The sequence below is a fragment of the Carassius auratus genome, unplaced genomic scaffold (assembly GCF_003368295.1).
Source record: "Carassius auratus strain Wakin unplaced genomic scaffold, ASM336829v1 scaf_tig00034704, whole genome shotgun sequence".
NCBI lineage: Eukaryota > Metazoa > Chordata > Actinopteri > Cypriniformes > Cyprinidae > Carassius > Carassius auratus.
Window position 1 is genome coordinate 38,614 of NW_020526170.1, and position 26,080 is coordinate 64,693.

The 26,080-nt window shown below is 36.6% G+C and overlaps 1 protein-coding gene across 2 annotated transcripts in view; it reads left to right on the top strand.

The window, feature by feature from the left end:
* The window catches only part of LOC113081635 (glypican-5-like), an 89,173-nt gene that overhangs the window by 20,551 nt on the left and 42,542 nt on the right, over window positions 1-26,080 (top strand). The window contains exons 3-6 of one of the 2 annotated variants that reach the window (XM_026253651.1): window positions 2,409-3,127; window positions 13,510-13,655; window positions 15,358-15,417; window positions 16,283-16,405. In XM_026253651.1, the coding sequence (XP_026109436.1) occupies window positions 2,409-3,127; window positions 13,510-13,655; window positions 15,358-15,417; window positions 16,283-16,405 (1,048 nt within the window). The remainder of the gene's footprint in view (window positions 1-2,408; window positions 3,128-13,509; window positions 13,656-15,357; window positions 15,418-16,282; window positions 16,406-26,080) is intronic. The other variant, XM_026253652.1, reaches the window with a different exon arrangement.

Genomic DNA, 26,080 nt, shown 5'->3' on the forward strand with positions numbered 1-26,080 from the left:
TGGTTCATATGCAGACACTAACACACAACGGGACATGGCAAGTGGGCTTTCCATTCCTTACTTTCTCCTTCTACAATACTTGAGGTTTGCATGTGTTTGACACACTAGGCTGTAGTGCTTATATGGGGAAATAAGTTTCAATCCATGACATTTCACAAATTCCTTTCTATGTTTCTTCTCCCTATCATTGGCCTCGCTGTAATGTTTTGGTGAGAAAAATAATGAATGTCATTATGGTCTAGACACTGTGGTTCTTCCACAGTTTTATCAAACCAGTTGCATAAACCAGAGCACTATAACGTAATCTTTTTCATACTTTTTACACATTACAATAGCAAAGATTTTAAAAAGTAGCTGTAAAGATTTTTACATTGTTACAAAAATTCTATGTTTTCATCATTGATAATAATAAGAAATGCTTCTTGATTTATTGATATTCCAAATCAGCATAATAGAATGATATCTGTAGGATATCCGGAGTAATGGCTGTTGAAAAAGTAGCTTTGCCATCTGGAATGTATTACATTTTGAAATATAGCCTATTATTATAAGAAAACGGGTGATTTAAATTTTAAGAATATTTCAGTTTTCTCTTTCTGTCTGTGTATGTGTGTGTTTACATGGTTAAGGAATGAGACCCATTTAACCCGTAATGTTGTAATTTTAAACACATTTTAAATGCTTACAATGTTTGTCAGTCCTCTGGGTTCTTCTGATTGGCCCATTGTTTTAAAACTGAAGTTGATGTGTAACAAAGTTTTTACCATGGCATCTTCATAACGTAAAACTCATGCCACAAGATTCTAAAACTGTAAAGCATTATGCAACAACAAAGAGATCTGTATGACGCACATGTACATAGACCAAAAATTAAAAAGCAGTGCAGACAGAATGCAAAAACACATCCTGTGTGAATGCCCCTTGATGGGGCCAGCATGTTCAGACAAAGCTGTTGTGATTGGGGGAGTTTAGTTGTTGTCCTGATCCATTGTGATGGCATTGATGGAAGCCCCCACAGCTTTTGGACTGAAATGGAGAGCTCTGCTTCTGTTTTGGTGTTAATACGTCTGTATGTGTGTTGACTGGTCTCAGTTTCGGTCCAGTTGCCGCTGTTCCTCCATTCCCTAACATGCCTTCAGTCTGACATCAGTGGACTTAGAGAGAACGGTACCCTTGGTACAGCGTGTGTGTGTGGTCATGCAGCTGAATAGACAGGCTGCCCTGCATTAACAAACCACTGACCAAACACAAGTTTAGGCACGAGAGAGAGAGAGAGAGAGAGAGAGAGAGAGAGAGAGAGATAAAGGGGTGACAGGAAAATCACAGAACAGAGCAACAGGCATACTGCACTGACTCATTTATCTCTTTTATCTGTCCTTCCTGTAAAACAGACTTTTTCTGACTGGGTTTAAAGTAATAGCTCTGCTATATTCCAAGTCTTATGAAGCTATGATAGCATTGTTTGAGTGACAGAATAAAATTAAAGGCATCATTTAATGAAATCTTGCTCGACGGCCATGGTCATCATTTACTTTCATTATATGAAATTAAATAAGTTTAGTTTTGGAGATTCTGATTTGAATATAGTCATGTGTTTTCAGTGAACAGGCATAAATGTTTTTTGACATTTATCACATAGACCTTCCCCTTGCATTTGTTTTCCTGCGCATGAGACATTATTAAAAATTATTTATTGAGGCTTTTATGGTTGTCTCTTTTTCTATAGCTTGATTAATGTCATGCCCAGCGGACAAAATGGAGAAAATTATCATCTTTGTATAGGGGAGTGCTTGTGATGCTTAAATTCATCATGAAATTAAAATTCACCCTTTCTTTTTTCTAAATGCATGTTATACATTTGTGGGCAATTCATTTGTGCATGCATTTCATTTTTTTATTTTTATTTTTTACTTTTTTTAACCTCATAACATTTAATCAAAGTGACGTATGCAGGACTTCTCCAATCATTTAATTGCTTAAACCCTGCCCTTGGCAACATCGTATTCATCTGTCTCCACTCAAAATCCAATCAACAACTGATGCATAGAACCAGGTCCCTGGGTCCAACACTGATAACCCATTACACTCGGGTGTGGGTCACAATACAGAAGAAGTTATCTTTCGCGGCATTCATTGTATTGCAGATTTAAACCAAAAATTTAAAAGCTCAACCAATAGCATGACTTTGGGGCAGAGCTTTCCAGTTGTCTGACCAATGGCTTGTAGCATAGAAAGTGCACACTATCAAAGCTTTTAGACAAATAACAAAATTCATTTTCTTAGTGCTTGTGTTTTGTATTAAGACTCTGTCTCTGTGTGTGTGTGTGTGTGTGTGTGGGTAGTGTTTTATTTTAAAGCTAAAGATTTTTCTTATAAATTATAATTTTAAATCTCAACTTCTCTTTCAGATACGTTCCAGTCTCTAATCACCTTCTCTCAGAATCACCTGACTTCTGTGTTCGAGACCACATACTCTTCCCTCATGTCGCCCATCTCCCCTCACATCGTCTGCCTCTTCACTGACCTTTCTCGCTTCCTTCAGGGCACCGGCAATGTCTCTGTTGAAACTGCTGTCCATCGTCTCTTCGACAATCTCTTCCCATTAGTCCACACTCGTATTGTCAATCCCGGCATGGCTGGGAGCATTGGAGAGGACTCTTATGATGGAAACCAGCTTGGTGACTGTCTCCGCATGACAAGGCAGGATATTAACCCCTTTGGGCCGCACCCTAAGGCGATGGCAGATACACTTGCAAGCGCGTTGCGGGCAGGCCGGATGCTCAGCCTGGCGTTCGGGGTGGGGTTAAAAGTAATGAATGTTACAGAGACAGCGGAGTTGTCCAAGGAATGCACTCGGGCTCTAGTGCGCATGCATTACTGCTCTCATTGCCGTGGACTCACCCTGATCCGGGCGTGCAGTGGCTACTGCCTCAACGTCATGCGCGGGTGCCTGGCCAGCTTCTCAGAGCTCCACAGCCCCTGGAGACAGTATATTACCGTACTGCAGGATCTCACGCACATCGTCGCCGGAGCTCACAACCTGGAACTTGCTTTGCTGGGGATCAAAGGTCAGGTTGAGGAGGCAATACTCTACGCTCAGCTCCACGGGCCCAGGCTAACTGCTACGGTGGGTGTCTCCATGCATATTTACAATTGTATGCTGTGAGTAGTGGCTGACAAGATTTTTTATTTGTCCGATTTGATTTGGCAGATGCTGATTTTATTGATAGCAGGGTACCTGGTATAAAGCCAATGTAGGCCCACATAATGTCACACTATTTAATTTAAAGATAGTACAAAATATTTACCAAAAACAGAAAAAAAAATTCTTAAATAATTCAACTAAACAAAAAATAAATTGAACTTTTTAATAATTTATAAAAAAAATAAAACTGTGAAATAGACAGCTTATGTTTTACTCGGTCACTTGTTGATTCTTTAATTTTACTATAGTGTTTTTGAAAAATCGAGAAGTTGATGGAAAATACATAAAATAAACCTTTTAATGAATGCTTGTCATAGTGTGTGATTGATGCATCTGTTTTAAACTGCAAAAACAAATCTATTAATTAGACGGTTTGCTATTTTGGTAGCACTAAATGTTTTTTAGATATATTCAAATACTTCAATGTGTATTTACTAAACTCCATATTTCTTTTTTAAAACGCATATTTGCTGACTGCTGACAGTGTAAATATTATATCTATATAAATATTATATATGCAAATAATATACTGTTTGCCTTTTCAGTTGTCTGTTAAATAAAGACAGTAAACTAATGAAGGCAAGTCCTGTTTGTCTGCGCTCATGTGCTGTCAAAATAAAAGTCCCCCTTCTGACAGTCCTCAGCCAAACGATAATTAAAAATGTCAAATATTTGTCAATAATATCAGCCTTAGGATATCACCACCTGGAATATTGTAGTAGTTCATCTTAGCAATCATCTTTGCAGGAAATCTGAAAGCATGAAAATTCAAAAAGGGCTCAGGCAAGTTCACTGTTTCTGCCAGATTCTTCTGGTGATTTGTGTCCAAACAAATAGTCTCTTAGGTTGCTGTTATCGGTTGTTGTGTAGTGTGTGAATGAGTGTTTGGAAACAATCCAACTTTATTTTTAGGCAGAATTTTGTATGTACATTCGTCACTGAGTCTGACACCCATGCACATGCTCTTAGCTTTGAACTGTAAGCACATTTGTTACAGACTCAGTCAAACTCACTTTTATTCACACTTCAAAGCCACTTCATGAGATTGGAAAAACCTAGCCAAAGTGAACCCAGGTCACTTTATTTTGAAAAAAAAAAGAATTTTACAAATTCTTGCTGTTCCCAAACTTTCAAATGGTAATATACCTAAAACAGTACTGTAGTCTTTCTAATGAGATACTGAATAGGTTCTTTCAGTTCTTTTGGGGTCCAGTTTCTGTGGAGGAATAGAACCCTGCATTAAACGATGGAAAAGGTTTGGAGATTGTTTCTGGCTGGCAACTTCTGTTTTACTCTGCTGCTGTGTGTAAATCTCTACTGTTTTCTTTACACTCAGCAATGAGTTTGAGAGAAAATAGTGAGACTGAAACCCGCAGGACTGCCATCCTGGTAACAGACTCCATTACCCACAAACCCCTGCTCACATTATCTCCCAGTGCTTTTATATGCTTGTATTCCGTTCTGTTCAAATAAGCGCAACATTTTTCTGCCTCTCTCATTTTTGTATTCTCCTTCCAAAGATCATAAACCGTATTCTTCTCAACTCGCTGCAAATGTGTGTGTGTGTAGCCAGGATGTTATCAGAGGTATTATAGCAATGGTTTGATTTTCACTGGGATACTTTCCCAAACGGATTGCGGTTGGTATGCCGTCCCGTCATGTGTGCTGCCTGAGAGAGCATGCTGCGTGTGTGTGTTTTCTGGGATCAGGTTTTAGAGGTCTGTCGAGGCACTGTAGGTGCTGACAGCACTGGCTGCCCTCATGCATGTCTGAAAGACTTCTACTGACCAGCTCTGCACGGCTAGAATGAAGAGAGTGACAGAGAGTAAATCGAGAGGTTTTTAAAAGCGGACTGGGGTGTCTTTTTACATCTCTGTGGTCTTGGTGTGTAGTGTGTGTGTGGTTTTAAATCCCTGTAGATCAGGTGTCACACACATGTACCTTTGGGTTTAGGTGATACTGGGTTATGATACCAGCTGAACTTGGGTAATGTCATGTATATATGTGTGCGGGTGTGTGTCATGCATGCAATGCACATTCCTTTCATTGTCATTTTTAATTCTGGACTGTCAGTGCTAGTTATACAATTAGAGAGCACAGCTTTCCTTCAATGTTCTTTCTTTTTGGGTAATGGCCTTGTGTGCTTATTAAAGCCAAAATCTGTCGACTTAGACAACAAGGAGCCATATGACTGACGGGTGCAGTGACCAAACATGCAATATGCATTTATTATGTGACGTTTAAAAGAGAGTAAATCTGAAATTGGATATAAACCCAAGAACCAAAGCATAATGTATACAATAGGTGGGATCAAGGATATCTAGTTTACTTGCCACTAAATCAGTTTCCACCCCGCAAAAGGATTCAGAGTATTAGTCTGCTAAATGATTAAATGCAAATGTAAAGTGTCAGCTCTTAATAAAATTAAATTAAAAGGAAAGCCAATAATAATTATTATTATTTAGAATGATCTCTGAAGGATCATGTGACACTAAAGACTGGAGTAATTGATATTGAAAATTCAGTTTTGCAATCACAGGGGGAAAAAAAATCACAGTTACTTAAATTGTAATAATATTTCTGCAATATTACTGGTTTATGATGAAAATATGAAATGAAAAAATATCTACACCCAAACATCTAAACATTAGTCTACAAAATTAAAATGAATAAATAAATAAAAGGAAATATTATATTAAATATTATTATATATTTCTATGATATAATTCTATATTAATATAACATTTGATATTAAATACATATTATTTTGTATGTATATTAATGAAAGGATTTACACCGCAATATAATTTCAGAACTGGAGATTGAACGGGACTGTAGACGTGAGGTCAGAGTTCATTTGAAGTGTTGTGATGTCTCAATGTTGCTAGCATGGAAACTCGTACGGTGACTCGTAATTTCTGTGCCTCAAAGTGGCTGCTGACATCAGTGAGCACATATCAGACAAAAATTAGAAAAATTTAATAATTCAATATATGCTATCCTAACTAAGCAGTTAATGTGCTATTTTACCTTATTTCCTCCGAGGTTTAACTGAGGGCTCTAATTACAGTCTTAAACAGGAATTTTAATAGTAGCTTGTGCTTTTAGATAATGGAACTCACCTTCCTCTAGCTCTCATTTATCTATTTTTATTCATTTATTTTTTAATTTCTCTTCACTTTCTGACTCTTTCCACAAGTATTGTGTAATTTGGCATCCTTTTGCATTTGAGGCACACATATCCTTATTTATTTAGTTAGTTTGTTATAAAAGTTAATATAAATATGTACAGTATATAAACATTTTATTTTATATTTTATATTTTTTATTTTATTTTATTTTATTTTATTTTAAATAGTAATGGTATTTAAAAAAATACACCATAAATACATCCATATAAAATAAATTGTTACAGGCCCTTTTTTGTACCCTATTTCTGGAGAATGCCATATCACACTATATCCCTTCACCAATCCATCTTTCCATCTTTTTGTAACAGAAGCCTGACCTTTAGAGGACTTGGAAGATTTTCATTCTTGCTTTTTCATGTTACTGCACCTTTATGGTTCCTAAACAGTTATATCTGATTTGGTTTCCCAGTGCATCATCTTTCAAAATGTTGTTTACATTGATGTTTTGTGGAGGCTGGTGACATCCAATTTGCTGGGAAACCAGATTGCAAATGATGTGTGAATGATTATGACAAAGTGCGGTGAAACAGAAAATATGCTCGTAAACAGAATATTTATGGTTTAGAGTGAAATATGGAGGAGAGAAATGAGATCTGATAGGATAGTAGAGTAGAGGGACAAGATGAGGAGAGGAAAGAGGTGAGGAAAGTGAGCATTACAGCCACTGAGTCAGCCAGTCTGGGGTCAGATCCTCAGCACCCATGTGTTAGTAAAGAGAAGCTTTTTAAGAGAACGATGACAGAGAGAATGCTTTAAATCTGGGAAGCTTTCTGAGGTGGAGTGTGTGTCCAGACCACAAACTTGGCTGTGACAGAATGAGGAGATAAATAGCATATAGGAAACAAATACAGCAATTCACCGCTTAGAAATATCCATTGTGACGTACAATGTGTTTGTTATTTGTTCATTTTGTGGTTGTAAATTCAATATACAACTTCCATTCGGCATCTTAAGGTGAGACACTGCAGGCAAAAACACTGTTTTTTCAAGCACCTGTCAATTTTGAGATTTTGGGCTTTTTGGTTTTTCATAAAGTGCTTTTTCAAATTAGTGGAAGGAAAACATCTAAAAGACACTGTTAAGTGTTTCTTTTATAGCACTTTATCTGTTTGTGTCAATAGATTTCAATTACAAAACATATTTTTAAAGGCCGTTTTCTCAAAATGAGTTTTTTCTTCAACACTGAGCCATAAATCTCCACTTCAGTAGCACTTACACACACCAAACTTGACATTTTTATTCCTGTCTATATTCTGAAGGTTTTTACAGAGGGATTTGTTCATATATATTTTCCTGGATTATATACAACATTTTATTCCCACCAAAATTGTGAAAATATATTGTTTTCTGGCTGTTCAAAGTATTTTCTGAATTATGGAGTGACAAAAAAAGATAACCAGAATTCCCTCTGTAAAATCATTTGACTCTAATATGTCAAAAAAATTAAACAAAAAATTTGAAACTGACTTCATCTAGTGTTCAGATTTTTGCACTACAAATTTATGCAAATTAGCACATATTTCATTAAATAATGCCTCATTTGCATATTTAAACATAACATTTTTGAAAACTTATAATACAAAAAATCTTTGCAATAATCAAGGTAATCAATCAACTGGGTAAGTAAGGTGATAACTATTAGTTATTTTTTTTTCCCTATTCACCTGCAGTGTCTCGCCTTAAATGGAAAAGACGAAACATTGGATGTGCCACAATTTAAACCCCACTGCTGATTTCTGTCTCTCTCTTTTTCCTGAGGGTTTTGTGGGTTAGTAGTTAATCATCTGAGACAGACTGGTAACTGAAATTTATATAAAATAAAACCCTGATGATCCATGATCCTTTTTTTTTTTTTTTTTTTTTTTTTTTATAAAGCGTTAATTGCAACTTTTTATGTTTTAATAACAAATCATGACAAAAACATATTCTATTCTATTCTATTCTATTCTATTCTATTCTATTCTATTCTATTCTATTCTATTCTATTCTATTCATCCAGATTACAGAACAGCCTTTGGGGTGTGATTTGAGCGGAATAGGCAAAAATGTTGATACCAGTTTCAGATTTGGTTGTTGATTTGATGCACTTAATGATATTGATACATAAGCTTGGCAAACTGTTCTGTCTTTCTTTATTTAAGTAGAAGGGAAGTAGCTGACAAACGGGATTAGTAAAGAAATCAACCTATGAATGCCTTCCTATAGTTGTCTTTGTTCTTTAAACCTGATGGAGGAAGTATTTTAGCAAATTTTAGAATTGTGCTGTTGATGTACAGCACATGTAATCAAGTCAGTCGCACCGTGGGTCTGAAACTGTTTGCTCTGATATGAGAGTAGAATTCACAAACAGATCTCAGACTCACACACACACACACACACACACACTCACAGGTCATTAATCAGCTGATTGTGTATGTGTGAATATCAACGTGGCAACAATAAAGCCAAACAAAGCATCCAGAGAATCACAGTTCAGGCACAAACTCAAGCCAGACCTACATGAAAAACAACTGCTAACTAAACGGTGATGCTGGCTTCTCTCCCCATGCTGGCACAGCCATGGCCTTATTCTGAACACTGCTTAATTCAACACCACGCACTGTGATGTTATTCAAACAGTGCTGGCATTTAAAAAGTAATTTTGCCTCTTTTCAAAATGGGTGTCTTCAATGCATCCATCCATCCATCCATCTATCAGGGCTGCACGATAAATCGGAATGGAATCGAAATTGTGATTCGACAGAAACTGTGATTGTCATGCGTATCTTTCAGTGAAGCACGGTTCAAAGGCCAGAGGGCGCTCTCGTGCTGAAACTCCAAATACGCCTGACAAGAGAAACCCAGAAAATGCCTATATCGGTAGCTGGATAAACAGAAGATTTAAATGCTTTTATTGATTTAACTTGACTAATAAGCACATGACTATGACAATATGTGATTTATCAGAGTTATTATTATTATTATTATTATACTTTTCATTAAAATACAGTATATTTATAATGCCATGCCTTTATCTCTGCTTAGAATACTATAAAATAAGTGGCGTGCCTTATTCTGTGTAAGAAGCTGCATCTCACAGAAGGTTTTATTTCAAACACTCAACTGACATTATGAAGTGATGAGTTTGGAGTAAAAATATGTAAATAAATGTGGTATTTTCACAGGCTTTCAGATGGGCAGCATTTACTACACAGAGCTGTAGTTCACTGATAAGCCATGGTTGCCAACTTCTGGCGTGACTCTCACGCTTTCAGCATCAATTTCATGCTGTAGTCCAAGCGTGAGTGTCACGCCAGATACGTGAGAGTTGGCAACCCTGGATAAGCTATGCAAATAGCAGTCATTATCGCAAATGGTTTCTTCGATTTCATAATCGCGCAATAAAATCGTCTTGTCAGTGAACTATGGCTCTGTGTAGTAAATGCTGCTCCATCTGAAAGCATGTGATGATTTACTGATGATTACAGTACGCTCTTTACTAACAAAATGTGCATGGCAATTGTTTTCAAATAATCGTGCAGCCCTACTATCTATCTATCTGTCGGTCCGTCTATCCATCCGTCTGTCTAAATTCGTGGGCAAGAGAGCACTGAGAACGTTGTGCTGCCTCTGGAGCAGATTCTTACATCAACATACTTCATCACACACCATCACCACACCATGTAACTCAATACTCCCCCAAAGAGGGACTTACAAAAACATTATGACTGAAGGAAAAGCCTGTCTTTAAAACAGACAGTCCTTTATAAAAGATATATTTCGAGTGGTTGGCACATATTAAGATCACATGCCATAAATTAGCCTTCCTTATAGCACACTGTAGTAAAACTGCAGCCAATCACTCGCTTTCAACCTCAAATGCACAGTCCGTCTTTTATTCAAGGCCAGGAGCTCACAGCTCCCGCATGTGTCTTCCTCTGAGACTCCATCCACATGGGATAAAGCATTGTTCAAACCCCGTCTAATCACACCCGGAGTGTTTCACACTTTGGAATTTCACAGATCTTACAAGGACAGGCAGGTGCACACATACTCGCCAGACAAGAGCAAACCTTTGCTTTCAACAGTAGGTAATTGAGTAACAGTTGACCAGTGGACTGACCCACTGTGTTTAGTGTCACAGATCAGGGTGTCACTCAGTTCTGCCCTCTCTCACACATGGATAATCCCTATTTATACATGCTTTCGATTCTTATTAAAGATCTGTTTCATTTAAGACTCTGTCTTTCACTACACACACACACACACACACATATTATATGACCCATTGGATGATTGACTGGTGAGTTAACTGTAGTAGAAATCACCTCTCAGTCATCCACTGTGCTAAAAAAAGGGTTTTCAGAAAAGATCTGCATTTACACTACAAATGTGTTTTTGGCCACCTCTAAGTGTTGATTAAATGAACAGACCTCAAAATATTCTGGACCCTGTTTACAAGAGGAGGAGATCGGGAGAAGGCCATTGGGTTTATTCTGGGCCGCAGACATTTTGTTTTTACCATACAATGTCTGTCATGTTTTGGAGAGAAGACTTTGTGGGTTTATTTAATTTTTTATTCACTTATAAAATTAGCCAAGCCTTACAGGAAAAAATTCCCAGACTTTCCGAAGCTTATGTAACTTCCCGAATATCATCAGATTGTTAGGATATTAAATGTTTCTTTATGGTTGAATCTATCTATCTATCTATCTATCTATCTATCTATCTATCTATCTATCTATCTATCTATCTATCTATCTATCTATCTATCTATCTATCTATCTATCTATCTATCTATCTATCTATCTATCTATCTAATCGCAGAACTGCAGCTGCTTACCTCAATTTCATATAACTGACTAGGATGAAGAAATTACACGGGGAACAGGATAAAACGCATGATGGTTCAAGGATAACCACTGTGTATTTGAGATTTTGGTCCAAAATCCACCGCTGAGATTTTTTTAAGTGGAAACAATGGATCCCATGCTGTTCGTCATAAGAGGAGGATGAAAAATATTTACAATAGAGGATAAATCAATAAACTACACAGAATACAACAAAATCAAAACACAAATATTTTCCCAGCATTCCCACATATTGGCCTATATAATGTCTCATTCCCTTTAGGCTCAAAGGCTTCTGAAAGTATGAGAAAGACACAGATTCAGTTTATTATTCATTAAAGCTGATGTTTAACACATGTCAGTGTGTTTAATAATGTTTGCACAAGCTATTAAGTATAAATGTACTTATATCAGATATCTTAAATATACTGTAGTTTAATAAATGTTTTAAATGTTCTTTTTCTTTAGCCTGGTATCATGTTCAGAAAGGGTGAGCGTGATTTCACCAAGTACCATACAACATGTGCCTGGATCAACATCCTTGTTGACCCTGGAACAACATTCCAATGAACCAATCAGAATTGAGATCTAACTTTTCAGGAAAAATCAGTTTTAGGCTTACTACAAGAGTTGGGTGCTTCTACACCTTGTTAAAGCTGTCATTTCCCACTGGTTTTAGGAATAAATTATGGATAGGGTTAGGTTTAGGGGTAGGGACTGGGTTATGTCTATATTTTTGTACAATAATGTTGATCCAGGATCATCAAAAGATGTTGATCCAGGAACACGTCTTATTTGGCAAAATCACGGCGACCTTCAGACTGTATTTTGAGAGAGGTGCTATTTGTGGATTTTGAAATAAAAGTCGTTTTACTAACTTGTTGTAAACATATTGATTTAAAGTCACTAAAGATGACATTTTTAGTTTTTATTTAATAAAAGGAAGAAAAATGGTAAAGTTTGTGAAGCAGATGAAGGTAAGTTTCATTGTTGCGTCTGAATCTTTTTTTTTTAATTTTTTTATTTTTTTTTATTTGCATTCAGTAGTAAAGGCTCATCTCAAACCTAATACTCTCTTGCTCACAGGTATTTTTAGATTTTTAACTAGGACATATATTTAATTATTTAGGACATTTAGTCAATATATGAAGTTTTCTACAAGTGTTCCGACTAAGTTTTGCAGTTTTTTTCAAGTCAAGTCATTTTAGCAGTTTTATATTTTTGAGGACTTTATCATAAATGTAGTCTTCTCAAGTGTAGTGAAACATTGGCCTGCTAACAAACATTCTCCATAAAATTGTAAAGCATTTTAAAATGTCACATCATTTGTCATTTCTTTGTAATTGTTTTTGATAATTAACAGCAATTTCTGAGTAAAAATTGTTTCTACTCTCAGAAAAATGGTACAAAGCGGATGATCAACTATGGTACAAAAGCTAAAATTGACATCTTTTGAACACTATTTAGCCCTAAATGGTGCATGTTTGTACCTTAAAGGTACTTAATAGTATTTAAAGTGTACATATTAATACATTTTGAATGGATACCACACCATTGGTTCAAACATTTCTTTAGTTTTTCTTTCCGTGCATTCATCCTGCAGGGTTGCACCTTGTTATTCATTCAGGTTGTAATGCGAGTGTCGGAGCCAAGACTGTCTTTTCCTGACCCCCAACTTCACTTCTGAGCTCCCAGAGCAATGACAAATGATGCAGGAGATAAGGATTTATTAATGCCTGATAAAATTGTCATTATTCAAGGTGACTGATAGGAGAGGGCAGAAACTGAGGGTAATCATTTGGATCACTGTAGTCAGGTCTGCTTTGACTAATGGACTGGTGACGTCTGCTGGAGCTTTTAGTGGGATGAAACGGCATTGATTAAAAATGTGTGTGTGAACGAGGAAGAGACAGAGGTGAAGGAGGTGTAGGTATAAAAGCAAATGCAAATTGAGATAAACTGGTTTATACACACACACTTTAGTTTTTTCATCATGGTAGGGACATGCTTTCCTTTTGGAGAGCGTTGGCTGCTTCAGGGTAAACTGATTTCAGGTTTTACAATGCTTGAGGACATTAGATTCCAAAAATAAAGGCAAAACCCTGTCTGTCTGTCTAAGGTCTTAATCAGTTCATTCATTAATTGCTTTAATGTGATCTGTTATTGTCTCTACTTTTCCATTAGAGTTTCATTTATCACAGAGACAAACACACTTACATCATCCGCTCTGCCTTCCTGAAGGGACATGGCATAACCTTCTCTCATCTGTCTCTCTGTCTTTCAGGTGGATAAGGTATGTGGTCACTCTTCAAATGTGTCTTCAACCACAGTCAGAACGTTTCCTTCGACTACAGTCTCACCGCCTCCTTCCAACAGCTCACAGGACGTTCCAGGAGCCAATAAGACCGGCATGTTGGCTCACCTTAACAGGTAAGACTTGATCCTCTGTTCTGTCACAGACTCATTTATTGAAAAAATCATTTTTATAGCTCTTTGATATTTAAAAGTCTTGAGGTAGAGTTTTTTGTAACCTGAAGATCTGCCTTTAAACAATAAATTAGGGATGCACTTGTATTTAAATTAATTGACCAAACTCGATAATTGATATGACAGCAAATATTATACATTTTCCTGTAGTTGACAGGTTATAGTTCATAAAAAAAAAAAAAAAAAATATATATATATATATATATATATATATATATATATATATATATATATATAAATTATTAATCATTTTAATCATTTTTATAATAATTTTATGCTTTCATTATTTTAATTTATGTATTCCTTTGTGTTTATTTTTAACCCTGCTATTAATTGTTGACATATCAGGGTCAAACTATTTGCCAACATCCCATATTCTGTATTTTTTTATTTTTTGAAATGATTCAAAACATCTAAAAAAATGTATTCCATTTATTTTACTATATACACGTTTGTAATCTGGCATAGAAAGCATTATGACGTACATAAAAACTAACCTCTATTATCTAAAATCTTTTTAATCAGACCTATTCCAATAATAAAAGCACTACTCCGAACAATATGGCTATGACTAGAGATATATTGTGCACCTGTGTTAAAAAATCCTTTGCTAGGCCCATGATTCCTTGCTGTCTGTAATAAGAAATATGTCATAAAGTGTGTAAATATACATGCAGGTACACACACTTTTGGTAAAACAGACATATTAACCCATTTGGCAAGTGTGTCTAAAGACCCTGATTTAAAGGTATGCTATTGGACATTTAACTAAGTGTCTTTAGACCCAGATCATGAAGGTCCTCACACAAACGCTGCAGATAGCCATCACTAAGTGGTAGGCTGGCAAAGACAGCGCTGTAACTGGCGGAGACTGTTGCCTGCAGGAACACAGAGAGATAAATGGATTAGAGATTTTTTTCAGGGTGTGCAGAAGTCGGTGGTGCAGACGACAGCAAACACTTATCACCGTATGGATGACAACATCTCTCTGCAATAAAAGCCTTGGAAATGCTCTGACAAGCAAGCAAGGAAATGTGTAAATTAAAAATTTACAATTATTTTCAAAGAATAGCTAGATTGATCTCATTATTAAGATCAGAGCTCAGAACACAATGTTATACATGTTACATCCATATTGAATCTCCATTGACATGAATAACGGAGCTCAATAGCAGGGTTCTGGAAGTCTTAGTTCATAGTTAATTTCATGTATAAATTTTAACTAAAGACATAAGTATTTTTTTAAGCATTAAAGCAACACTAAACACATAATGATTTGATTACATAATTTCTAGTGCTTTAGGGAATGAGTTAATTCCCTGAAAATACGTCTCTTTTTGTCTAATTTTCAAATACTATTTGTTGTGATCTCAGTTTGATTTCAGTATTTCCTGAATTCACCTGGTTGAGTTTCATTGCTAGTGTGATGTAACCCATCTTCCAGGTCTGGTTTGCATGTGCATGAACCAGATTTATTTATTTCTTCATGGTCATGATTTTTCTCTCCCTCTCTCACCGTTATCCCCTCCCCCTGTTTTGTTGCCCTTTGGTTTCTTCCATCTCTCTGTCCTTCCCTCCAAACTGCTTGCCTCATCTTCCTTTGGACTGTTCCATTGTGTTGTACTTGGGGGTTTGACCGTTATAGTTCACTCCCTCTGAAAACCTCCAAGAGCGATAGAAGTAGAACTCTGAAGAAGGTTGCGCGGTAAGCATGAATATATTTACAAAATTTTTTTATTTCTGATTATCTTAATTAAAATTTGAATCTGTGTTTGTGCTTTCCTTGGGTAATATAGAATATCTCTGCTTCTTTTCCCCACTTAATACATTACCAGATAGGGTGTTCTCACATTAGTGCTTTTGGTGCTGATCGAGCCCTTCTGTCATTAGAGTTTGGTTTATTTGGTTGCTGTGGAAGCTGAAAAGTTATACCTGCCTATGGTTCATGTGGTTTCCCATCTGATCACATTTGGTATTAATACAGTCTGGTCAGATTTTTGTATGTGAGCCACTAATGTTAAAACATAATTTGACTTTTGACTCGAATTTAAAACTGATTTTTATTTTTTAGAAATGTGGTCTAATGGGTGAGGGATCGTTCAGATCAAGCAAACAAACCAAAGTGTGAAAACCGTAATTGTAATTTCACAATTACAAAAAAAAAGTAATAGTAATTGTAATTTCTGGCTGCCTGATTGGTTCCCTACTAAGCACTAAGCATGTGACCCGTAATTGCCCACCTCCTTGCAGTTGTCTCTGTAATGTTCATCCCTGAAATATTCTTGTTTGGACAGACAATTTTTCATCTCCATCTCTCCACCAAATCCATCTGATAGAGAGACAAAATATGCACAAACTTTTTTAATTAACACACACACACACACACACACATATATATATATATATAATTTATTTTGTTTTTTAATAGCTTCAAATAGCCTCAAAATACGTTCCTAAAGCTGTTGTTAACAATGGGGTTCTGAATTTATCTTTCAAAATATTAAAAATAATTTATGTCTCATTTTTGCTTATTATCTGCATGTCTGTTTCTCTATTGATTTGTGTTGTAGGGAGTTTACAGAGTATAGCTCCCGGTATAAGTCTTTCTTCTCCATACTTCCGGAGACACTGTGCGAAGGAGAGATGGGCATCGACGAGCTCACGTGTTGGAGTGGAGATGACGTGGTCAAAAGGTGAGCCACTCAGTGTGGACAGATCAATCACTTTTCACTAGAAACAGGTTTTGAGGTTAGGACAAAGTGTGAGATGGTCTGTGTATGTGCTAGTTCACAACACAACAGTTACTTCTAAAACTAATTATGTTTTTCTTGACCCTGCTTAGAAAAAAAAAAAAAAACAGCCTAAGTTTGTTTGTAGGTCTTAGCTGGTCTCCATGAGCCTGGTCATGCTGGTCTGCTGGTTGGCTTTAAGGCATCTTTACATAGCCGATTTAAGGTCACTCTGTGACTGCTTAAAATTTAGCATAAATACACAATCCCACATAAAACCAGACTAAATGATGTCTACTCTGACCCACCTCAGTGCTTTGTATCCAAGTATACAGTTGTAATTGAAGTGTAAAAGCATGTGTACCACCCCTGAAAAGCATTAAACTGAACAGTCTGGGCCACTTCAGAAGCACTTCAGAAGGATTTTGGGCACTTTTCAGATTGACAAAGCCGTAGATGTGTTTTTTCAGCAGGGTAAACCCAATGCAAACCTGAAGTTATACAGTCAGAGGTTTGCCAGCTGGCTTGGGTCTGGTATGTGCCTCTGGACTCTCAAGAACAAAGAAACATCATTGCAAATAAACACTCTAGAAATTACTGATGGAAAAGCCAAACACACCCACAGAGATCCTCCATTAACGAGAAATTACCTTTGGGTCACACCAACTGACTTGTATAGATTTATAATAGATTTATAACAAATCTGTTGCCCCTCAGAGTGAAGTTTTTACTTTGAGAATAGATGTCTGGCTCTAATTTGATTCCTCAAAAGATAACTCACTCTAACGACCAGTGACAAACGGCTTAACAGATGTAAGGTAACACAGAGGATTGCTGTAGCATTAACAGCCAGGAGACGCTAAAGTTGCCAAGTTTTTAGTTTTTCCCCTTTCTCTCTCTCTCGTGTTCTCTCTCTCTCCAAATTCTCCAAGTTTTTGTCTCAGAGTGATTTGGGGTTGTTGTAGAGCGCCAAGGCTGTTTTGTGGTGCTTGTGGCCCAATGAAATTAAATCTATCACCCTCTCATTCTCAGAGAGGTTACACTGCAAACTGCGATCTGGCTTTCATTTCCCTGCTGGCTTCACTTCTTAAGCACCATCAGCAGAACATGCAATTATGACAATATTCTCTCTCTTTCTCTTTCTCTCCCTCACTCGCACTCGTTCTGTCCCCCATACCCTGCTTCCCATAAATCTCTATAGCAACCATCCAAATCTTGGCCATCAACAATGCAGCGCAAAAGAGAGACAGATAGAAATAATCTATATATGGCTCGCTTCCATATTGATGCCTTTATTAAAGGTACTGGTGCTAGTGTTAGATGGTAATACTATGTTACTTTGATGTATAGTATACTATGGTACTGAATGATTTGTGTACTCTTGGTAAAAAACTTAATAGAACATGCTGCATTTTTTAAGCTTGTGCATTCCATAATGTGACATTTTTTTCAAGTGATGATTTTCAAATAATATTTTTTTATGAATTGAATATATATGCAATATTACAAACTTTTCTTTTGTTTTGTTGTTGTTTTTTGGACAATCACGCACTGGTGAATCATTCCCGTAAGACATGTATTAAAACAAACAGGGATGATGTAGATTTCATTTGGACTTGGAGGAGCATGTAAGAACTGTGATCTCCAGTAAAAACACACACTCTTTACTGCAGTCCAAAAAAAAAAAGTGTCTTTTCTTCATCCCTGTTTCTGTCTGACATTTTTCTTCTTTCTCAATTAAGCACTTTTTGAAATTCGGCCTAAAACTCTGTGCTTCCAACAGAACAGGCTGTCAGCAAGATGCAGAACAGAAACAATACAAGATATTTGTAACATTAACATGGAATGACCAGCTGTAAAAGGAAAAGAATGCATTTTGCAGGCAGGTGAAAATATCACAGCTACATTGGTTTCTGTCTCATTGCTTTATTTTTAGTGGTTATGGTCGCTGCATTTTGTCATTGCTCATTTACAAGAAATCAGCTGAAATAAGTTACTCATGTTATGTCAAATCACTGAAACTTTTGAAACAAACTGCTGTCAGTGTGAAACAGCGGTAGCCAGAGAGGAGTAGCTAGTAGACATTAATAAATAGACAAGATTCAAAGACTGGAGGGTTGCAATGCAGTGACCACCTCTGAAGGTGAGGTGTGGATGGCCATTGTCCTGCAGAACAATGCAGGGAGGTCTCTCAGGGGCTGCTGAGCTGAATCTGGATCCCCTGCCACCTGGAGCCAGAACAAAGGGCCTCCTGTGAGCTCTATGTGGGGAAACAGTGGAGGAGAGAATCCCAACGCCCAGCCTGGGAATGTGCCCTCTAAAAGGAAACCCATACAGAGAGAATAAATATTGCACAGACAGGGATGTTTCTTTCTTTGTGATTATGTCACATTCGCTTCATCGGTCAAATCTATACACTTGAAGGTTAATGTACATGCTCAGATGACTTCAAAGCATGTCAGATGGGATGGAGATTTGATTTCTTATTTGTTTTCATTTCTTTCGTGCTAGGCTTCTGGAAATACTCAATAGATATCAGACTAGAAACGGAGACAAAGCGAACATGTGTTTGTGTGCATATGGAACTGTCTTTGTGTGTCCGCTCTCTGGTAGTGGTTCTGGAGGAGTCTGGGATGTTTGGTTAGAGATTCTAAATACCACAGATTTTTATGCCTGCGTGATAAACCAGTTGTTTACCATTCACACATCTGGAAACTATTCAGTCAGCCTGATCTGCTTGCTTTCTCTCTCTCTTTCTCTCTCTCTGCTTCTTTCTTTCCTCTTACTCAGTATCTCAGTGCCTTGTTCTGTTTCTTCCTCTGTGTGTGGCCCTCATCCACAGATCACACCACTGAGACACATTTAAAGTTGTCTTTGGTGAAGACTAGTGTAGATAATTCTGATTTTGAGTGTGTGGAGTGGGTGATGGAAGTGCTGGAAATGGTGATGCTCAATAATTCAAGTCCTTTCTTTAGATTTAAAACATGTTTGATTAGATATTAGCAGATTTATTTATTTGCATTAATTAATCATGCAGTCATCAATAATGATGCAGAATTTCTTTATTTTATTTAAATTTAATTTAATTAATTATTTTTTTAAATGACTGACAGGCACCTGCTTTCAATCACTTGCATTTGAAAAATAATAATATAAATTACACCTTTCAAGTGTTTTATTATTATTATTATTATTATTATTATTATTATTATTATTATTATTATTAGCTATCAGTGGAGAAAGATGCAGTTTGATAGCCAGGATTTTATTTTTAATGATGAAAGTGACAAAATCATATTACAGCTACAGTTTTCTGTGTCATTGTGTTGATATATCTGTGTGTGGTGCTAGAAATGGTGAGGCTCAATATGCCATTTATTTACTTTTGACGTTATTTTAATCCCAATAAACACAATACATGTTGGAGAATTTCCATGTTTTCAGATTTAAATTTGAATTTATTATTATAATTATTTTTTTTTGAAATACTACATGGTGTATTTTGGGTTTAGGTTAGTATTTATAATTAGCTTTATTTAAAAGCAATTAAAGTCTGTTTTCATAGTCCTCAAGTTAAGTCCTCACTTGGATAACTAACTATGTGTGTGTGATACGTGGTCATATTAAATAATATAAGCCGAGCCAGCTGCAGCACACTGGGATAGAGGACACCCAACCCATTCCCATGACCCACATACACACTGTGGACCAGAACATACACACACACAAGCTAGTTTGAGTAGGTTATTGTCTTCTGTGGTCACTACAGTCACATTATGACAAAAAAGAGAGGGAAACATTGCTTTCCATTCCATCACTCACCCTAACTGTATTATAAAGGGAGGGTGTGAAATTTGCTTTAATTGGTTGTCTTCTTGGTTGATTAGTCTTGACGAGAGTATTTGTATTTTCCTGTCTGCTTGTTGCTTTTTTCTGGCCTTTTATATCTGCTTTGTTCTAATTGACAACATTGTTCTCACATCTGTGCTCTAGAACCCATGAGACTTGCACATTCTGGCCAAAGGACAAAAACAATCCTCCCCTTATATAAGACCCTGAATTTAATAATCTGAATCAATCTGGGGAGGGACACAGGCGATTCTATTCCACATTTCATTCCAGAGACGCAGGGCTGAATCAGATCTGATAACCACCTCAGGGCCTTCAATCTGATCTACAAGTGGTGTTGAAAATCAGAAGTTCCTAGAAGCGATGGGAGAGACATTACAGACTCATCAGCGATGGGGCTGTAGAACAGACGCTGAGTTCATTTGGGAGTTGCTCAGTTTAGTTGGATTTTAGAGAGAGAGAGAGAGATCTGCTGAATGTTACCTAGCAAGACAAAAGAATTTAGATTAACAGTATTTTACATAATTTCTTAATTTATTTGAGTTGTTATATGTATTAATGCATTTTTATTAAAAAAATTGTGCAGCTACAGCTTAATAACTAAAGTAAAAAATCTATATTTTCTATAACATATATTTTTTTTAAGTCTCAAATGCTCACAAAGGTTACATTTATTTGATCTAAAATATAGTAAAATAATAATATTTTGAAATCTTATTGCAATTTTAAGTAACAGTAAAATGTAATTTATTTCTGTGATGGCAAAGTAAAATTTTCAGCATCATTACTCCAGTCTTCAGTGTCACATGATCCTTCAGAAATTATTCTAATATGCTGATTTGCTACTCAAAATGCAAGTAATGTTAACAAAGCGTACCTTACTGCAAAGTGTTACTAATAAATGAAATAATCAACACTTAAAGGTACAGGTTTTAGGACCTGCCACTAGAGGGCGCACTACCAAAACAATAACACCGCGTGGTTTAATGACGCTAAAAAGGAGTGTAGAATGATGGGATTTGTTGTCTTCTAACACAATAATTGAGTTATTCAACGATTTGCGTGAGTAGATTACATACAAAGTCAATGCAAATGACGTGATCAGACTATGGATCAGAAGTGTCCTCGCGCGGGTCTAGAGACGCGATGCCCCGCGTTTGGTGTGTATTCCCCATAATACTAATCTTGTTGATCCTTATAATAGCATACGTTTTCTGTCTAAGATACGAATCAAAACAACTCACCTGTCGAGTAAAACACAAGCGAGATCGGCATCTCTTTCTAGTTGAAGTTTGTCGCGAAGCTCTCTCCATCTAGAAAATGCAACACCAATCTTGATCCTCACTCTTTCTTTCCTCTTGTCCCAAACTCTTCTTGGGTTTTTTGGTTGGCCCGTACGCTTACGTTTACGGGAGCTGTCCTTGTCGACAGAACCAGCGGCAGATGGTAAACAGTAATTATGTTCCATAAATAAGCAACACATCCACCATAAAACGTGCAAGAAGAAGTAAATAAGGAACAGATTGAAGCAAGCTAGTGGTTTGCTGGATGCTGGTCACTACTTCCACATTTGTCCACGACACTGTTGTCATGTGGTTTCTATGTCAGTAAAGGCGGTAGCAAAAGGTAACTAACGTCATTGTCAGACGACTGCACTGCCCCGTGTCACTGTTTAGAATGGGAATTTTCTCATGATTTACAAGTAGTTGAAAACATTAGAGATATTGTTAGTAATCAGCTGGACAAAATGTATCACACTAGCCTTAGTGGTTTTTGGATATTTTACTGCAAATATCTTACAAATTGTACCTTTCACCATGATGCAAGTATGGTTTTCTACTTTTTCAGTATTAATGTAATATCAGCATGGCTGTGATCTGTTGTGATCTATTGTTTCCCATTATTTTGAATCCAAGTTAATATATTTATGCTTCCCGTATATTTACAGATTAGATATGGCATCTGTACAGTGTAAAACAGGTCTTTTCAGGCTCACCATATTATTAGGGGTCTCCCACACAGTGCTGTCCCCCCCCCCCCCCACTTGAAGTGGTTCTGATGCTGAAGGACATTTTGAGGTCAGACCTTTTAAAATGTCAACTGAACATCCATTTGACTTGTTTAACTGAAAGCCAGGACTTTGTTTCCCATAGCCACCATGTTGAACATTACAATTTCTCCCATACATTTTTCAAGACAACGGACAAATAAATTAAACTGCATTACTGTACATCATCTAGTCCACTTGTCTAGCTAAAGGAGAACTCTTGCCTTTGTGCACAGTAGAGTGTAGCTATGAATCAAAGGAGTGACGAGGCGGTGAGAAAGTAGCAAGATGACCAGCAAACTGGAGTCATCAAACAGCATCTTGGAAATCAAATAAATACGAGCGACGGGGATCAGAAGGGAGTCCTAGAGGAGATGAAAGGGGTCTCCCTGTGGGCAGATCAGAGAGCCAGAGGTGCAGCCCTGAGAGGGGAACGTCTCTCTGGGAGAAACTCACAGCCCTCCTCCAGAGTGCTGACCTTAAACATGCTTCCTGTTCCTGCCTCTGATCGCGTCATTAGCTTTGAGGAGATGGGAAAGAAAGAATAAGAGGATGGTGGGAAAAACATGTTGATCACAAGGTACTGGATCTTCCCGGTTAAATTAGTTAAGAAGTCTGGTGGGATTCCAGCTTAAGTTTCAACAGGCATTTCAACATGGCAAAATGTAGAGCCTGGTGGGAAGCTTTTTGTTCAATGGTAGTCTAAAATGGTAATTTCAGCAAGACTTTCTTCGTTTTCCTTTCTCTCTCGTTTCTTATTTCTCTTCTTCTTCACAGCTAATTTATTTACTGAAGCTTGTTGAAAAGTAGCCATACTGATGAAAGAAGTTAAGACGTCTTGTGAGCATCCTAGCATCCTATGCTGGCCTCCAGCGTCTTAAACACAGCAGGTCTATTTAGCTGGGAGGTGAGGGGAAAATAGAGAAACAGGGTGTGATGGCGAGTAGAAGAGACATTATGAAACAAAAGCTCATATTTGTTTTCGCAGAGTAAATGAAAGGGCCGTCCCAGTGGTGTCCTTGACCTCCACCTCCACCCTGCTTTGCATGACTGAAACACCAGTGTGTTCATCCCGACACACACACACACATACACACGCGCTATTTGTCTTTTCCAAATAGATAAAATTTTTTTTTTATTATTTACACTTTATTATTTTCTATTAATTTCCTTATTTTTATACTTTTTTTGGCTCCCCAGTCTGACCCTTGGCCTAAGGTATAACTGGAGGAGGAGATATTTGGGTGTGCACCTGCCTGTAAGTGCAGCCAGCTGTCTGTGTGAGCTCCATGTGGCATTCGTCATGCATGTCCTGTTATTCTCAGAGTTTACGTTCAGTCGCTCACGTGAGCAGAAATAGCTGAATGCTGTGTGGCCTTGTCATCTTGGAACCACATTCTCTCTGTTTGGATCAAAGAGAAGGTTGTCAAGTTTTGAATGTATGCATATGTGTGTATATACAATGCTTTTGCATCATAGGAAAGGCCTATGGGTACATTTGTAGCTTCCTCAATTATTTTTATTTCTACCTTTTAAATGTAACAAATTGAAAAAGAAATGAATAAACATGTATGTACCCATTACCCACAATACATGCAGTGAACCACATGTCTTGTAGGGGATTTTTCCAGACCTGAAATCAATTAAATGAATTCTGCAAACTGCTTTTCTCACTATTACTATAACACACCACATGCATCACTTCATCTGAACAAGTTCAAGAATTATTGGATGATTCTCAGCAGACCAGATTCTTAAAGTCTCGTTGCTGATATTAGTATTCTTCAATGTTCTTAGCCTTTTTTTGTTAGAAACTATATTTTGACATGATTACAGGGAATGCGTTAAAAACTAATAGATATAATTTTATAACTAATACATGTATATTGTAAAACAAAAAAATTGTATAATTAATAAACACATTTAGTTGTGCAAATGTAAATCTGCGTGGTTCAAACCAATTCATGATTTCTAGTTCAGTTTAGTAACTTTGCATTCAAATAAATTTTTTTTAAATGATTTTTGTTGCCCACATGTTTTTTTTGTACTCTGTATCTCTTGTTTGTCACAGTTCTATTTTTAACGCAACATACAGTCATCACCATAATGGGGTTGTGCCAAAATTGTCTCCTTGTCACAATATGAACAGCTTGAAAGTCGACCTAGAACAGAGCAGCTATCTTTTGTTGGTAACACTTTAGAATAAGGTTAATGTATTAATTAACATGAACAAACAATGAGTAATACATTTATTACTGTATTTATTCATCTTCGTTAATGTTAGTTAATGGAAATACAGTTATTCATTGTTAGTTCATGTTAGTTTGTTATATGACAGTCTTAAGCCTCACACACTTGGACTACAAGTCACAAAGTTCTCGTTTAATTGGGCTCGAAATTATGGGTTCTTTACATAATAAACTTGCCATCTGTTTGTGTGTTAAAGTTTTTTCTCTTGAAATGTGGTTGTCTAATATGTATTTCTCTTAATTGTGAGACAGACAGGTGTGTCTGAGATTGAGTTTGTGTGTTTTGTGCTGGTTTCAGAATTAAAATAATGGGAAAAGAAGCTGTGTTCATACAGATAAATGACACTTGTATCCAAAGCAACTTAAAAAAAATGGATCAAGTTTATCTGTGAATATCTGCAGTTCTTGTACAGAACTAATATGTAGTCTTCTTTTTGGAATTTATTGTCCCCAAATCTGAAAGAAGAGCCTATACTGCCATCTACAGGATAAATACACAACCACAAAGTGGAATATTGATAAATATTATAATTTAAATAACTGTTCTCTATTTTAATAGATTATATAGAATATAATTTATTCTTCTGATGCAAAGCTGAAATGTCAGAATTATTACTACAGTCTTCAGTGTCACATGATCCTTCAAAAATCCTATTATTATGCTGATTTGATGCTTAAGAGATATTTCTAAATATTTTAATGTTGAAAACATTTGTGCTGCTTAATATTTTTTCAGGATTCTTTGATGAATAGAAAATTCTGTATAGCTGGATTAATTTGAAATATAAACTTTTTTTTATTATATATAATAAAAATTACAAATGCATTTATTGTCTTTTATTGCATATTCACTGAATAAAAATATTGATGTATTTTTTGTAAAAAATCGTGATCATGCATAAAGTAGTTTTAAATAATGTTTACATATATAATGGCTTTCTCTTCTCATATCTCTATCTTCTGCATCATCTTGTGTTTACATTCAAACACCTATCAGTCTATCTTGATGCCTTTACATACTCATGAAGTTTTCTCTAAACTTATTTGCCACTAGATGGCAGGATAGCACCTTTACACTATAACCGAGAGCTGAGAAGCATTTTTTGGGGGTTATTTTTGCGTGTAGAAGTCTTTGTGCTTTGATGCCTTGTGCTGTTCTGGCAGGTGTTTGACTAATAATTTTGTGAAACCTATGTGCATTTGTGTATTCTATTGTTAATTATCTGTTTGGTTTTGACTGGCACACGCATCTGACCTGTTCGTTGCTGCCCAAGACAGACGGTTGTGAACTTGAGAAATGTTAGCAGGCATGCATATGTCCATGTGTTTAATTCAGCGGCACTCTGCCAAATTTGCCTTCAGTCATAACATTTTGGCCACTCAGCATCTGGCATCGGCCAGTGCCAACCTGAAGCCACTGGCATCACTTTGATGCTGGCACAAGCTGTGCACATCTGGCCTGTTTTTGCTAAAAGGACACAATAAGACAAAAAG